This window comes from Carassius carassius, chromosome 37 (genome assembly GCF_963082965.1).
Source record: "Carassius carassius chromosome 37, fCarCar2.1, whole genome shotgun sequence".
NCBI lineage: Eukaryota > Metazoa > Chordata > Actinopteri > Cypriniformes > Cyprinidae > Carassius > Carassius carassius.
This window is the reverse complement of record NC_081791.1, coordinates 26,470,342-26,488,351: the sequence shown is the minus strand read 5'-3', so window position 1 is coordinate 26,488,351 and position 18,010 is coordinate 26,470,342. Positions and strand designations below refer to the sequence as shown.

The window sequence follows — 18,010 nt, the reverse complement described above, 5'->3', positions numbered from 1 at the left end:
TACCATAATAATATATAAATAATATTATATCTATGCATGGTGGTTGTATGGGTTTGCTGTTAAGCTGCTGTCGCAGTTATGAACTACAGGAAGCCTCAGGCTGCTCTCATGCATAATTGATAAGGAAATGAAATCAATAACTTCAGCAGCATTAAATCTTTATGCCCTCATTAAAATCTTCATGAAAGTCACTTATTTCCAGAAACATCTGAACTGTTTGCAACTATTATGAGTATAAACATGATGAGCTGGGAACAAAATGTTCGTCTGATATCATCATGCTGGTTTGTCCTGCACTGAGAAGAGAGTTGTGTGTGTTTGTTTGTTTTCATAGCGTGGGCGTCATACATGACAAACTCCCCTACTGTCATCGTATTGATCGGCCTTCCCGCCAGAGGAAAGACATACATATCTAAGAAGCTGACGCGATACCTCAACTGGATCGGGGTTCCCACGAAACGTGAGAGAACAATGAGCAAATTCAACATACTTCTGTACTTATTATAATTACATATGTCATTAATCCTGGGGATGAACCCCCAAAATTATTTCTTCAACGAAACCAGTAAGAATTAATAATCTGAATAAATGTAAATACTTTTTAACTCAATATATTATAACTATTATGTGGTTTTCAGGAAGCTTGTTTCCACCACAGGATAAAAAAATTAAAAAAGGTATTTGCCACTTATTAATTTAACAATTCAGATTTTTTTCAGAGAAAAAGTAGGAATTGTGAGATATGAACGTGCATTTACGAAAAAGTGGTTATTGTGAGATATGAACGTGCATTTACGCAAAAAAGTAGTTATTGTGAGATAGGAACGTGCATTTGCGAGAAAAAGTAGTTCTTGTGAGATATGAATGTGCATTTGCGAGAAAGAGTAGTTATTGTGAGATATGAACGTGCATTTGCCAGAAAAAGTAAGAATTGTGAAATATGAACGTGCATTTGCAAGAAAAAGTAGGAATTGTGAAATATGAACGTGCATTTGCCAGAAAAAGTAGGAATTGTGAGGTATAAACTTGCATTTGCCAGAAAAAGTAGGAATTGTGAGGTATAAACTTGCATTTGCCAGAAAAAGTAGGAATTGTGAGGTATGAACTTGCATTTGCGAGAAAAAGTAGGAATTGTGAGATATGAACGTGCATTTGCGAGAAAGAGTAGGAATTGTGAGATATGAACGTGCATTTGCGAGAAAGAGTAGGAATTGTGAGATATGAACGTGCATTTGCCAGAAAAAGTAGGAATTGTGAGATATGACCGTGCATTTGCCAGAAAAAGTAGGAATTGTGAGGTATAAACTTGCATTTGCCAGAAAAAGTAGGAATTGTGAGGTATAAACTTGCATTTGCCAGAAAAAGTAGGAATTGTGAGGTATGAACTTGCATTTGCGAGAAAAAGTAGGAATTGTGAGATATGAACGTGCATTTGCGAGAAAGAGTAGGAATTGTGAGATATGAACGTGCATTTGCGAGAAAGAGTAGGAATTGTGAGATATGAACGTGCATTTGCCAGAAAGAGTAGGAATTGTGAGATATGACCGTGCATTTGCCAGAAAAAGTAGGAATTGTGAGATATGACCGTGCATTTGCCAGAAAAAGTAGGAATTGTGAGATATGACCGTGCATTTGCCAGAAAAAGTAGGAATTGTGAGATATGACCGTGCATTTGCCAGAAAAAGTAGGAATTGTGAGATATGACCGTGCATTTGCCAGAAAAAGTAGGAATTGTGAGATATGACCGTGCATTTGCGAGAAAAAGTAGGAATTGTGAGATATGACCGTGCATTTGCGAGAAAAAGTAGGAATTGTGAGATATGACCGTGCATTTGCGAGAAAAAGTAGGAATTGTGAGATATGAACTTGCATTTGCGAGAAAAAGTAGGAATTGTGAGATATGAACTTGCATTTGCGAGAAAAAGTAGGAATTGTGAGATATGAACGTGCATTTGCGAGAAAGAGTAGGAATTGTGAGATATGAACGTGCATTTGCGAGAAAGAGTAGGAATTGTGAGATATGAACGTGCATTTGCCAGAAAAAGTAGGAATTGTGAGATATGACCGTGCATTTGCCAGAAAAAGTAGGAATTGTGAGGTATAAACTTGCATTTGCCAGAAAAAGTAGGAATTGTGAGGTATAAACTTGCATTTGCCAGAAAAAGTAGGAATTGTGAGGTATGAACTTGCATTTGCGAGAAAAAGTAGGAATTGTGAGATATGAACGTGCATTTGCGAGAAAGAGTAGGAATTGTGAGATATGACCGTGCATTTGCCAGAAAAAGTAGGAATTGTGAGATATGACCGTGCATTTGCCAGAAAAAGTAGGAATTGTGAGATATGAACATGCATTTGCCAGAAAAAGTAGGAATTGTGAGATATGAACATGCATTTGCCAGAAAAAGTAGGAATTGTGAGATATGAACATGCATTTGCGAGAAAGAGTAGGAATTGTGAGATATGAACGTGCATTTGCCAGAAAAAGTAGGAATTGTGAGATATGAACGTGCATTTGCCAGAAAGAGTAGGAATTGTGAGATATGAACGTGCATTTGCGAGAAAAAGTAGGAATTGTGAGGTATGAACGTGCATTTGCGAGAAAGAGTAGTTATTGTGAGATATGAACGTGCATTTGCGAGAAAGAGTATGAATTGTGATTTGAACGTGCATTTAAAATTCAAAAGTCAAAAAAATTCCCTTGCAGAAACAAAACAGGTGCAGACTAGAAATTTTAAAGGTTTAAACTTGCAAAGTCAGAATTATGAGAGAAAATCTCAGAATTGCAAGAACAAAAATTCCAATTACCTTTTCGATTTCTTATTCCATCTCAGAAAACAACAACAAAACAATTGTATACCTTTCTATGTTTCTAGCATTGCCACTGGATCTATAAAATATTATATATTATGTTTCACTCTGAAGTTTCTAACAGTTGTGTGTTTCTGTCAGTTTTTAATCTGGGCGTTTATAGACGTGAGGCGGTACAGTCATACAAGTCTTACGACTTCTTCCGTCACGACAATAAACAGGCCATGAAAATCAGGAAGTGAGTATCCACACCGTTACACCTACATTACACAAATACCTCCGACACAAGAGGATGTTTTGAGTTGCACTATGTGACAATGTCATATTCACATCAATCTATGTTTCTAATAAACAATAGTAAACGGCTTTTATTTGATTTGATAAATTCTGATTTGATGCACATTGTTTCCTCGAACCGGTGCTGATAAATGGAGTCAGTGTCAGTCCACATCATCTACTGGTGCTGTAGAGTTTAATGTGATTGTGGCAGTCCTGATGATTGGTCTTCTGTTGTTTCTCACAGACAATGCGCCATCGTGGCTCTACAGGATGTGAAATCTTATCTGAATGAGGAGGGAGGGCAGATCGCTGTAAGTTCTGCTCTTTAGACTTCACAAATACTGAAACTTCATTAGCTCAAATATTAATCACTTGTGTGCTGGAGTGTTTTGTTTTATTTGACTTGAATAAATATGCAGTGGTTTCAAAGTGTATCGTTTGCATCAGATCAGTGGCTCACTGTTATCACAATTGTTTTTGTTAGTAGAAATTAAGCTGAAATAAAATATAAAAATAGATGAAAAATATAGAGTTAGCAATGCCGCTTTGGAAAAGAATGGAAAAAAAATAGACTAAAAACAAAAAAGAAAAACTGAAATATAAGTAAATTAATGCTAAATAGAAATATAAAAAAATGACAATCACAATATATTTCAACAATAATAAAATTGACAAATAACTGAAAAAAGTTTATTGCAGTATATTAACATTATTAAAACTTCTAAAAATAAAAATAAATAAGTTCTATGTAAATATATATATATGGCAAAAAAAAGTTCATAATAGAATCACTATGATTTAAATTAATATATTACAATTAGCAACTAACTGAAATATGTTTAAGATCAAGTGCTAAAATTATTAAAACTACTAAAAACTGGAATGAACATCAATTTAACAAATATTTTACAAATAATTAAATGTCAAAAACGTGTAATAAAACTAATGCAAATACAAATAAATGAAATCTAAATGTAAATATTAAAAGAAATTAAAATTCTGTGCTGGCAACTAACTAAAATAAAATAAAAAATACTGCAAACTGAAATAAAAATAAACGAAAGCTAAAAAGAAATATTTAAAAAATGCTAAAAGTGGGAAAATTATTAGAATGAAGATATAAAAATCAAGCAGATTTAAATTATTATTGAATACTATAATAGTCATATTAAATAATTAATCAACTATAATATATTTATATTAATAATTGATGAATTAATTAATACCCTAATTTCATAAATATTTGCCAAACCAATTTCTATACCAGTCGAACAGAGCATAAAATACATAAATCTCATTACAATCCATTAAAATGCTTTAGAGGCTTCTATGACACCTAACAGCACTTGTGACATAAGCAAATTATTCTAATAATGAGAGATTTTCACTTCTCTTGTCAGGTTTTTGATGCGACGAACACAACCAGAGAGAGAAGGAGCCTCATCCTGAGTTTTGCGAAGGAAAATGCATACAAGGTCAGAGGATGTTAATATCAGTCTCTTACTGAAATATTAGCAGTTCTTCATGTGCTCAGAGCATCCAGAGATCAATAAAGCTTCTCCGTCAGCCTAGTTTAACCCTTCAGACACCGGAATAGAAACCTCTTGCAGTCTCTAATGGGATTCTTTTTGGTTTCGTTTTCAGGTGTTTTTTGTCGAATCATTTTGTGACGACCCAGAAGTCATTGCTGCCAACATACTGGTGAGCGTCACCGTTCATATTGATCACTGCTGTTATGTCAGAAGAGGTTTTTGAGGTTACATAACATAACATGTTCCTGTGGCTCAGTGGTAGAGCATTGTGTTAGCAGCGCAGAAGGTTGTGGGTTCAATTCCCAGGGAACACTTGTTAGGTAAAAACTGCTAAATGCATTTATTTATTTAATTTTAATTAATTTAATAAAAGTTTAAAAGTTGTGTTGTTTGAGTTGTTGTCCTCATTTTCTACGTTGGTTTGGATAAAGGGTCAGTTAAATTACTAAATGTAAATCTTTTTTTTTTCTTCTTAATTTTATTATAATTACAGCTTTTAGTAACTCACTTTAATCGAGAGACTGTAGGAAATATTTAAGCTTTGAAAAAGCAAAAAAAAAAATCTTTTTAAAATTATATATATATATAAAAAGAAAGAAATATACATATTATACACCTAAAGTCTACACATTTTCCCTTGTTTATTTATTTAAGTAAAGTTATAGATAAACTTCTATCTTGACGATGAGCCAAATGAAGTCAATATTGTTGGACGGCTCGTGTTCATTTCATTAATTTGCTGGCAGGATGTGAAGGTTTGCAGCCCTGATTATCCTGAGAGAGACCGAGAGAGCGTGATGGAGGACTTCCTGAAGAGAATCGAGTGTTATAAAGTCACATATCAGCCGTTAGACCCTGATGACCATGACAAGTATGAGTTTATGTTCATTTCAAAACCTCATCTAGTTGTTAAGTGACCTCTGAGGAGACATTCGGCAGAACTTGTCCTTTGAGCAAAAATTGTTTATTGTTTTTTCCCACTTTTTTTAATTAAAAAAAAAAAAAATTGGGGGGTGTCATGTCACACAGTGTCCAGCAGTACAATACTGAATATATTTTGGTAATATTCTGGCATGTTTTGGTTTTGTTTGGTGATAATACTGTATCATAAACGCCTCTAGATACTTTCTAATCGACTAAGTTTGTGTTAAAATAGTGTGTATTTTCAAATATTAACTTTGAGTCTTTGAAACATCTGTACAGATGTTTTGGACAGACCTAGACATTTCTGAGATTCCTCAGCAGTGGCTTTTGGCTTTAATCATAGAAGAATCTGCTATGGCTTGGAAAATTGTAACCTATTGTAATGGTTACAGACACAGCTCCCTTCAGACTTCTTCCACTAGATTTTATTCTCTAAAAGCTGTGAAAGTGCTCAGATAAAATCCAGACGTTTTAACGGTTTAATTCAACTTGCCACCTACACTGTTCTTTGTTTGTACACTTTATTATATGCTTCACTAATGTGAGATCTAAAAAGGGAAACAACATTATGAGACGCTATATTTAATTACACAGAAAAAAGTGGAAAACCCACATTCATGTCCCTGGAATCTATTCGTAGATTTAACTCTTGTTTTAATCAACAGGGTTAGCTTAATATTTACTTCTGTATGATTTTAGTATTTATTAATGTTTTGAAAAATATAAAATAAAAAAAATCGTTTTAAATTTACTTTTAGTAATTTTGTCCTGTTTTATAATTTTCTTTGTTTTTTTTTTTTGTTAAAGTTTTCATTTAATTCTGTTTTAGTTTTAGTACTATATATATATTACTTAATATTGTATTACTATATATTTAATTTGTATTTTTTATTCAAATAGTTTTTGTCATTTTATGTTACTATTTAGTTTTAGTTTATTTACCATAGTACTTAAGTACAGCTTAAACTTATTTTATTTTAGTTAGGCAACATTTTTTCCATCCAATATTTGTATTTTACTTTATTTTATTTTAGTTTTATTTTAATTCGTAATATTTTTAACAGTTCCATTTAATAACAACAACACTGTTATTCAAGATAATCCTTTTGCCACCACACCATGTATAAGAGTTTGTAAAGGTATCTCAGGGTTGTTTTGGGGCTCTTTCAGGGACCTGTCCTTCATCCAGGTGATCAACGTGGGCCAGCGCTTCCTGGTGAACCGCGTTCAGGATTACATCCAGAGCAAGATCGTCTACTACCTCATGAATATTCACGTTCAGAAGCACTCCATCTACGTGTGCCGCCACGGCGAGAGCCAACACAACGTCCAGGGCAGCATCGGAGGAGACTCGGAGCTCTCCAGCAGAGGAAAACAGGTGCACTTCATGGATCGATGGGCAGAATACTCTCACTCATATACTGCATCATACTTGATGAAGGAAATCCAGTGCATGTTTCTTACTCATTTTGAGGTGCTGATTCCAAAACTAATGGCTGCTTTGCTCAAGCATAACACGCTATCTTACAAAATATTTATATATAAAAAGTTACATTTTTTGCTCTCAACAACCATTTATAAGATAAAGTCATCTTTTATTAAACTTAATCAGCAGAAAAACTGCCACAAATACACAGTGTTGGGGAGTAACTAGTTACATGTAACGGCGTTACGTAATTTAATTACAAAATTATTGTAACTGTAATTAGTTACAGTTACTAAGAAAAAATGAGTAATTAAATTACAGTTACTTATGAAATTTTTAACGATTACAAAGGGGATTACATTTGAATATTTACACACATCCACATACAGATTTAACTGATTTATTTCCCAAATTGCACTGACTATTCTGAGACATACGCCCTAATAATTTCCGGGATGCGGAAATACAGTCTGGTTCGTAGAATCCAGTCATAAAAACGGAATAACGCGGACGGAATATGCCACATTTTGGATGACTAAATCAAAAGTAGGTCAGTACACTTGAATCAAAACATGACATGGACTAGTGTCTGTGAATATAAAGCCCCAAAAATGCAATATATGACTTGCACATTCTGCGTGTCTGTGGAAATCAGGCGCGGACTGGACACCGGGAGAACCGGGACAATTCCCGGTGGCCTGGCAGACGATTTTGCCCCACTATTTAATATCATTATTGTAGCCTATAATTGCCTGCCGAATGTACTAAAGCGATCATTTGCGAATCCGCCATTTGATAATTAAATCTCTAATAAGTCATGACTCGCGCGCTCTACGCGCCTCCGCCAAACGGTTTGGATCAGACTCAGAGTAATCAATGCGAGAGAGAGAGAGAGAGAGAGAGAGAGAGAGAGAGAACTATCATCATATACAGAGACAGCAGTTTCAAAAAACACCAATGTTTAGGAGTTTATTACACAGAATACGTCACATGCTTATTAGATATCTGTATTTAAGTTGATGTATATGCTTTTATTTATTATTCTTTAATTTTCACAAATTTAGAAAGTAATCAAAAAGTACTCAAAAGTAATTAGTTACATTACTTTAATAAAGTAATTGAAAAAGTTACACTACTATTACATTTTAAACAGGGTAACTTGTAATCTGTAACCTATTACATTTCCAAAGTAACCTTCCCAACACTGCAAATACATGATCTCTGTCTTCATCTGAGTCAAATTACTGCTATTTGTTCAATTTTAAGCCCATTTTCACATCTATGAAATATTCTGAAAACACTATTTCCATTTTTTCCATGGTTGAATATATATATAATTTGTCAAATATAATATGTAATTTATATGGATATTTATCTAAATCAGATGAGAGAGATACTTAAGTTTTTACTTATTATTTTTATTTTCATTTTCATTTTAGTAGAAGTTTTAGTATTTTTTTTTAATGTGCTTTTGTAATTTTTACTAGTTTTCTTTTAAGTATAACTACAGATTTTATAGTTTTTTTTCTTATTATTACATAAAAATAATATTCTTAACAAAATTGTTATAATTTTTTAATTCATTTAATTTTAGTACTTCAAGTTAAACTGAACGTAAATTAGAAATGTTTCCTCTGTGACTAAAAAAATATATATGTGTAATATTCTCTTTTACTGTAAAATAAATAAATAAAATATTTATTAAATCTTTTTTTTTTTTTTAAGTTTTAGTTAACTATGGCAAAACGGAGTTGTTTGTATTTGTTAGTCATGTTTTTTTTAGTTTTTTTTTTATAACTGAAGCACATGAAAAGCCACTTTCATAGTCTCCCTGTGTTGCTTCCCAGCATGCTCTGGGTCAGTCCTTTACCACAGGTGGGTGAGCAATGTTTGCAGGCTTCTCAATGTCTTTTCCGCTCTCTGTTAGTTTTCTAAAGCCCTGCGTGGGTTCCTGGAAAACCAGAAGATCCCAGACCTGAAGGTGTGGAGCAGTCAGCTCAGACGCACCATCCAGACGGCCGAGGAGCTGGACGTCCCGTACGAGCAGTGGAAAATACTCAACGAGATCGACGCCGTGAGTTTCCTGCCACTGCTTTTATTACAGCAGCAGTCTGCTCTTCATATGAACACTGGGCTGTTCTTCATTACTTACTGTGATGAAACACAGGTGTTTTCTATTAACACACAATTAGTCAATTTGAGTCAGACGTTTAATGGGGGGCTGTCATATTAAATTTGTTTACCACACCAAAATGAATTCAGCTATATAGTTGGGAACACTTTGCCATGTGTGTAATAAAGTATGCTTCCACATAAGTGGGAAATAAGGTGGATGTTTAATGCTTTTAAGGAGCAGTTGACTCAAAAATGAACATTTTACTAAATATGTTCTCACCTTCAGGTCATCCAAGATGTAGAGGAGTTTATTTCTTCATCAGATTTGGAAAAATGCAGCATTACATCTCTTGCTCAACAAAGGATGCTCTGCAGTGAATGGGTGCCGTCAGAATGAGAGTCCAAACAGCTGATAAAAACATCACAATAATCCACACATCACCCCAGTCCATCAGTTAATGTCATATGTGTGTTTATAAGAAACAAGTCTCATCATTAAGATGTTTTTAATTTCAAATCATCGCTTCCGGATAAAATACGAGTCCTTAATATTGCTTTATCCAGTGAAAAAGTAATCAGGAGAAAAATCTGCACAGATCAAGATAAATCAGTCCAAAAAACAAGTGATATCAGTGGATTTGATTGAACAGGAGACAACTTTTTCACTGGAGGAAGAGTTATTATGGACTCTGATTTTGGCCAGAAGTGAAAACACGCATCATTCATTTTCACAAGACGTTAACTGATGGATTGGAGTGATGTGCGGATTACTTGTGATGTTTTTATCAGCTGTTTGGACTCTCATTCTTACGGCACCCATTCGCCTCCATTGGGGAGCAAGTGATGGAGTGCTACATTTCGCCAAATCTGTTCCGATGAAGAAACAAACTCGTTTACTGTACGTTTAGGATGGCCTTCTGAGGATGACTAAATTATCAGCAAGTATCTGTTTTTGGGTGAACTATTGCTTATATTGCAAACAGAAAAAAATGATCACATCTGAATTGGTGACGGAGAAACATTTGTGCTGTTTGTGCATTCTTATTTTTAACGTGTGTTTATGTTTTGTGTCAGGGCATCTGTGAGGAAATGACATATGAAAAGATAAAAGAAAGATATCCAGATGAATATTCTCTCAGAGACAAGGACAAATACCACTACAGATACCCAGGAGGAGAGGTATGATCTGTACAGTTATAACACCTGATGTGCCATTTAGACTTCCCACATTTTAATAATAACCCTTCAGGACTTTTCATGACCTTTTAATGACTGACTGACTAATGAACTATTCAGACTGATTCACCAAAAAGAATCAACTCAAAAGAATTCACTCCCACTTTTTGAAAGAAGACTCTTCTGCACACCAAGGCTGCATTTATCTGGTCATAAATACAATAAAAAACAGTAAAATTGTGAAATATTTTTACAATTTAAAATGACTGTTATCTATTAGAATATATTGTAAAATGTAATTTATTTCTGTGATGCGCTGCTGAATTTTCAGCATCATTCCTCCAGTCTTCAATGTCACATGATCTTCAGAAATCAGTCTAATATTCTGATCTACTGCATTAGAAACATTTCTGATTATCGATGGTGAAAACATTTTTTTGTGAAAACGATGATACGTTTTATTTGCAGAATTCTTAAATGAAAAAGAAAGTTTAAAAGAACTTTTTGAAATAGAAATCTTATGTAACATAAAGGTCTTTAATGCATGCTTTCTGAAGAAAACTATAAATAAAGAGAAAACCGTTCATATCTAGCAGTGCGTGTTGTTGCTGTAGTCCTATCAGGATCTGGTGCAGCGTCTAGAGCCAGTAATCATGGAGCTGGAGAGACAAGGCAACGTGCTGGTCATCTGCCACCAGGCCGTCATGCGCTGTCTCCTCGCTTACTTTCTGGACAAGAGCGCTGGTACATCACACACACACACACACACTCACTCAAATCATATCAGGCCTCTTGTGACTTGTGGCTGATGACTGACGAGAGACTGGTGGCTGGTGTTTAGGTAATAAGTGTCCTAAGAAGATCTTCTAACTCTATGAGATGAAGTTGTTGATGTTCCTGAGCAAAACTCTTCCATGCATGACCGCTTTGTGTTAAATATGTGTTCATAATGTCAGCAGATCTACTCATATAGTGGTGTGCTTGTATTGTACAGCTGATTTGCCGTATCTGAAGTGCCCCCTGCATGCGGTGCTGAAACTAACCCCAGTGGCTTATGGTACGTGTCGTTATAAATGTATGTATGTATATATATATATATATATATATATATATATATATATATATATATATATATATATACTGTATATATATTTATTTATTTATTTATTTTTCCAAGTATAAATATTTATGTATTTAAATTAGATTAAATTTAAAATCTAAATAAATGTGTATAAATCTATAATTAAATATTTAATAAAAATAATTAAAGCAGTACTTTTGATTGTATACATATAAATAATTTATTTGAATTATATATATATATATATATATATATATATATGTGTGTGTGTGTGTTATATATAAATATATATATATATATATATATATATATATATAAAATTATAATTTTTTTTTCAAGTATAAATATTTATGTATTTACATTTGATTAAATTTAAAATCTAAATGAAATGTGTTTATAAGTGTATATATTTAATAAAAAGCTTTAAAGCATTACTTTCATAAATGTACTTAAATATATGTGAATGAATATATATATATATTCATTCACACACATGCACATACATACATACAATGTTGGCTAGGTAATTACAGGTTTTTATGATGTTTTTTAAGAGATTTAAGTACTCTAGTAACATTCAGATATGTTTCAACACCTGTGTTTTCTGTTGCAGGCTGTAAAGTCGACATATTTAACCTGAAAGTCGAAGCTGTGAACACGCACCGGGACAGACCACTCGTAAGGAGAAGCATAACCTTTACCAGACTAACCGTTCTTGTGGCGTTTGCTAAAACAGGCTTCACTGTAATTACTAGCAAGCATTTAGTGCCTTATTAGGAAGAGCCTCGAAGCAACATCAAACTCTTTAAGAGGATGCTAAAGGCTGGTAGAGTGGTCTGTTTTCGCAGTGTGAGTCTGTAGGTGGGCGTTTGCCTGAAAAACACAAACCACCGGTCTGTGGTCAGAGCCATTCACGTCCCGTCTCAGAATAGACTTGGCTTATGGCTGGATATTGTTTTGGATGAGTAGTTTTAGGATGAGATCAGCATGTTCTGATGGGCGGCAGTAGGGGGAGTTTCCCTCCAGCCTGAGCTTTAATTTAATGTGCATCAACATGTTTATAATAGTTTCCACTCAGATTTTTAAAGAGCTTATATAACATGGAAAACAGAAGGTTTTTGCTCTTTAGGAAAAAACAAAATTACATATTGATGATGTAATAAGTTGACTTAAACAACTCCAATCCACCCCAAACGATTTATAGTTGAAACTCATGAAGGGAAGTTGCATTAAAATTTAGCATAATTACATTGAATAAATTTTTTTTAATGCAAAATATAATTTGGTAACATTTTACTCAAGGCCTTTTTGTATAATGCATCATAAAATTAATCTTAATGCATTGATTATGCCTTGTAATGCACCTCATAATGCACTGTATGATCACATTAATTGTAACCACAGTTATAATACATTATATTAATTATATACTCATTTAGAAAGAATAATGCATTAAAAACACCTCAAGTAAACCTTCAAATATTATAATGCATTTTAACTTTGGTTAAATTATTATTATGCATTACCAAGGACATTATGAATACCTTTATAATACAGGCTTTAAGTAAAGTGTTAACTATATTTCTTATTCCCCTTTTAACTGTCAGGTGAAATGTGGATTTTTTTTTTTTGCTATGTATTTTTTGAGACGCTTTAAGAAACTAAGTTCAGAAATTGTCACCGCTATGATACAAACATATTTATTTCACATGCAAAGCCGTTAGCCAATCACAACAGATGTCATTTACATATAGTCTAAGAGCTATAATAGCCACAGCAATTGTCTTGAAAAACTACATTATGATGCAAGAAACCTTCAAATATGTCCCTTTATAAGCATGGCTTTTGACCGAGTCTTCATCCACATGCTGTACCTGATACTTACGTTGTGTGTTATCAGGGAAGCTCCAGACAGGAAGTGTCGCCCACTTTACTGAGGAGGAACAGCTTTACGCCACTGTCTAGTCAGGATCAAGTCAAGCGTCCCCGCCTCTTCAGCGTCGGTAACCCGCCCCGCTTGGCAAACGTTCCTGTCTTATCAACCTCGTGATTCCCAGAGGCACAGGAGAACGAGGAGCTGAGGGAGAGCCCGGTTAGTTCTGTGTCTGAGCTCTTAATGGATTTACAACACTGAGATCTAGATTCCAAACACACACTGACAACATAAAACAAACAGCAGGCACGGTATTGACCCAACTGCTGATTGATATTTGATTATATTTTTTTTAAAAAGAAGCATATACACTACCAGTCGAACAGTGAACAGTAACATTTTTGAAAGAAGTCTCTTCTGCTCACCAAACCTGCATTTATTTGATCCAAAATACAGCAAAAGCAGTAATATTGTCAAATATTTTTACGATTTAGAATAACTGCTTTCTATTTGAATATATTTTAAAATTTGATTTATTTCTTGCGATCAAATCTTGAATTTTCAGCATCATCACTGCAGTCTTGAGTGTCACATGATCCTTCAGAAATCATTCTAATATTTTTTTATTTTTTTTGTGAAAATATTTCAAGATGTTACTGTTTTGCTGTATTTTGGATCAAATTAATGCAGGCTTGGTGAACATAAAAAACATAAAAAATCTTCATGTTTAAGAACCTTTGACTGGTTTATATTTCTTTTAAATTGTAACATTTGAAAGGTTTTTTTAAAAATAGAATATTTTGCCCACCATTTATTTGATACATTATTAAAACAGTAATATTGTACAGTACAGTAAAATTTAGAATTAACTGATTTCTATTTACATATAGCTGCAAAGATGGTTTACACTGTTTATTGTTGTGCTTTTGAAACTGTGATTGATGGATAGATAGATAGATAGATAGATAGATAGATAGATAGATAGATAGATAGATAGATAGAAAATGTCAGATAAATTAGTGAATTGTTTATCAGATGACAGCATTAATATATATATATATATATATATATATATATATATATATATATATGTTTTTCTACTAGTTAATCAAGAGTTTCTCAAGCATTATTTATGTTGTAACATCAACAAAGTAACCTTTTTGCTCTGTCTTATAGGAAACACTGAACTGCTTTGCCCCTTCAGACTCGAAAGACGCCATCCAAGAGTGACGACACAAAAAAAGCTGTGTAACGCCCGTTTTCTCCAGACATGATTCAGCTGTTGACGCTGTTCACATGTTCTGCCCAAAATCAGCACATGTGAACAGTGCTTTATGTAACATTAACAGCGCTGGCAACGCCTCTGTCCGCTCTTCTCAACCCTCATCCGTCTACAAGCGCTTGGAAGTACGGTAAAATCACAACACGCAACAATTAATGCAGGGAAGATTCACTCGCACTGTTTGACTGCAGATTGACAGCTCGTGGGACCAATTAGAGCGCAGATTGACTGATGGAAGGGGCGTGGCTTTTGCTAGTTAAGCTGATTAGAATATTTAAAGACACAGCACACTGAATTAAGAAAGAAGGGAACATTCAAACACTTGTTTTGATTGTCGTAATATCTGTTTTGTGCTCTTTTCTTCATATTGCCTCAGTACTGACTGACTCAGACCAAATTTGATTGGATATTGTGTAAATATTTGTATAAATATGATTTTAGCTGTTAACTGTCTGTGATGTTCTTGCTGTCGTTATTTTCTCATGGATTTTACATGTATAACATTCTGCTTTCTGGTTTTGATGATTGTGCAGAATGTCATATCGAATTTTATGAATGTCTTGCGGTCGTATGATGTCATAGGTAGGTTATGCTGTTCGAGGAAACTCGTTTCAGTCTTTAACAAATGTATCCTTTCATTGTTTCCTTAAAATACACGCACAGAATCATTAATTATAGAGTTATCTTCTCAGTGGTTTTTCAATGGATCTGCAAGAGCGTTTAATACTACTGAGATTATTGAAACTCATACTGTTATTGTTAATAGTGTTATTATAATCATTTATTATAGATTACCGATTACTATTATAGATTACTTTTTAATGATACAGTTTTATTAATGCATGCTTTTATCTGGCATCAGATCTGGAAGGATGTTTTTAAAGGGAATTTTTAATTGTTTTGTAATTATAATTTGAGTAAAAGTTGTCAGATTTGTACACTTCTGACTTTAATACACACAAAGTATGTTGAATGTTATGAATATGATGGCTGGATTGCTCTTGCTTCTTGCAGCTTGGTTATTCCATTTGAATGCAAATATGAGTGTGATTGCATGATCGGACATGATCAGATCTGTAAGTGCCTTTTGTTTCGCAACCAAAGTATAACCAAATCAAAGCCTAAAAAATACAATCGATCTCTGTGTGTGCAGATACTTGGATCCAAAAAAAAAACTAATTTACCTCGGAGCCAAGTCCTTTAATTTAATGTAATGTGTTACAGAAAATACATTTTGTGTTCTGGTTTCATTGCATCACAGTATCTATAGCACTGTTTTAGATATAAATATAAATATATCTGTCATGCTAATCTATTGAGAAACATTTTGTGATCTAATAAAATCAGTATGTGATGCAAGTACAATATTTTTTTTTTTTGTCTTTTAAATGGTTATTTTACTACGATTGATATACTGTACTATTATATGATACCCTCAACTTATATATATATATATATATATATATATATATATATATATATATATATATATATATATGTAATATATATGTATTGAAAAGTCGCAATTTTATGCAAAAATCTAATATTGTCAGTTATTAGGTCATGTTTTCTCACTTTTTTCCCAAACCACGACAAACACCAGTCTCCCTTCTTTGCAGAGTGCAATATATCCGCTCAACCAATCACAACGCACCATTCCACGCACTGTAAAAAGTAACAACCAATCACAGCACACCATTCCAGGCACTGTAAACAGTAACAACCAATCACAACGCACCATTCCACGCACTGTAAAAAGTAACAGCCAATCACAGCACACCATTCCACGCACTGTAAAAAGTAACAGCCAATCACAGCACACCATTCCATGCACTGTGAACAGTAACAGCCAATCACAACGCACCATTCCATGCACTGTAAACGGTAACAGCCAATCACAATGCACCATTCCATGCACTGTAAACAGTAACAGCCAATCACAACGCACCATTACACGCACTGTAAAAAGTAACAGCCAATCACAACGTACCATTCCATGCACTGTAAAAAGTAACAGCCAATCACAACGCACCATTCCATGCACTGTAAAAAGTAACAGCCAATCTCAATGCACCATTCCATGCACTGTAAACAGTAACAGCCAATCACAACGCATCATTACACGCACTGTAAAAAGTAACAGCCAATCACAACGCACCATTACACGCACTGTAAAAAGTAACAGCCAATCACAACGCACCATTCCATGCACTGTAAAAAGTAACAGTCAATCACCGCACACCATTCCACGCACTGTAAAAAGTAACAGCCAATCACAACGCACCATTACACGCACTGTAAAAAGTAACAGCCAATCACAACGCACCATTACACGCACTGTAAAAAGTAACAGCCAATCACAACGCACCATTTCATGCACTGTAAAAAGTAACAACCAATCACAGCACACCATTCCATGCACTGTAAATGGTAACAACCAATCACAGCGCACCTCTACGCAATTCTACGCACTCTAGACAGTAATGGTGGCTCTTTGAATACAATCGGCATCCTAGTTTTCCTCATCTACTTTGTACTTTGTGATCAACAAACAAGAGTTACATGTGATTGTCATGAGCATCTCATCAGTCAAGCTGGTTCTGTGATTAATAGTACCGGTAAATCTCCATCACAGGCTTTTAGATGGAAATTATTCAGATGCATGTAATACACAGAGCCGTAGATCACTTACAAGCTACACTATATCGCGTACATTAGATGAAGCGCATTCGATCATGAACGTGATACTGTGTTTAGCTTGTCAGTGTTAGTGTTTTTATGAGTGCTATTTATGTTTTTGTTAATACAGCACATAGCACTAGTCAACTAAATGAATGTGACATAGCAAAGCTGAATGCACTTTTGGAAGTTGAATGTAAGGAAAATGACATTTTGGAATTTCTGTGCTCTAATGTAATCATGTAGTTCACGTTCTTGTTCATGATGAATTTTTTTTATTGCTGTAATTAATTTATAGTGTAACAAGATGACCCGTTGAATTCATTTTGGAAGCGATGACTTATGGATGTATTTTTAGTCCAGTATATATTGATTATGATATAATATAATTAGTATTGACCAAGTTCAGAGGCTATATATGTGGATCAACCCACTATGATATGTATTTTAAACAGTCTCAATATGAAAAATTACTTTCATATTGATTCAATGGATTTACTGCATTTTGAGAAAAAAAAAGTGTCATGGATTAATTGCATTTTAGGAAAAAACTTTTTTTTATAATAAATCTTTTAAAATCAAGATCTGGATTTAAATTTTTTATTTTATTATAACCTAAAGATGCTATGTGAAAGTTTGAAACAGAAGATAGTGTTTATCATCTTGCCACTTTTTATTGGTAAAGAAACATTTTTAATCAAATTAATCAAAATTGATTACATTTTGGAACCAAATTCTTCATATATATTCATTATATATATATAATAGTCATTCATTTTTTAATGGTTTTATTTACATATAATAATTATTACCTGTAAGTGGAATGTTTACAGGC

The 18,010-nt window shown here is 33.7% G+C and overlaps 2 protein-coding genes across 3 annotated transcripts in view; both read left to right on the top strand.

Annotated features, from left to right (window-relative positions):
• The window catches only part of pfkfb2a (6-phosphofructo-2-kinase/fructose-2,6-biphosphatase 2a), a 15,565-nt gene extending 778 nt beyond the window's left edge, over positions 1 to 14,787 (top strand). For both annotated transcript variants that reach the window (XM_059528446.1, XM_059528445.1), the window contains exons 3-16: positions 335 to 460; positions 2,950 to 3,046; positions 3,332 to 3,398; positions 4,488 to 4,562; positions 4,732 to 4,788; positions 5,366 to 5,490; positions 6,714 to 6,921; positions 8,897 to 9,043; positions 10,159 to 10,263; positions 10,875 to 11,004; positions 11,255 to 11,317; positions 11,955 to 12,019; positions 13,242 to 13,433; positions 14,391 to 14,787. In XM_059528446.1, the coding sequence (XP_059384429.1) occupies positions 335 to 460; positions 2,950 to 3,046; positions 3,332 to 3,398; positions 4,488 to 4,562; positions 4,732 to 4,788; positions 5,366 to 5,490; positions 6,714 to 6,921; positions 8,897 to 9,043; positions 10,159 to 10,263; positions 10,875 to 11,004; positions 11,255 to 11,317; positions 11,955 to 12,019; positions 13,242 to 13,391 (1,415 nt within the window). In that variant the 3' untranslated portion in view covers positions 13,392 to 13,433; positions 14,391 to 14,787. The remainder of the gene's footprint in view (positions 1 to 334; positions 461 to 2,949; positions 3,047 to 3,331; positions 3,399 to 4,487; positions 4,563 to 4,731; positions 4,789 to 5,365; positions 5,491 to 6,713; positions 6,922 to 8,896; positions 9,044 to 10,158; positions 10,264 to 10,874; positions 11,005 to 11,254; positions 11,318 to 11,954; positions 12,020 to 13,241; positions 13,434 to 14,390) is intronic.
• The window catches only part of LOC132118538 (peptidase inhibitor 16), a 157,288-nt gene continuing 145,114 nt past the window's right edge, over positions 5,837 to 18,010 (top strand). Inside the window, exon 1 of the mRNA XM_059528447.1 lies at positions 5,837 to 5,841. The gene's annotated coding sequence lies outside the window, so the exon portion shown is untranslated. The remainder of the gene's footprint in view (positions 5,842 to 18,010) is intronic.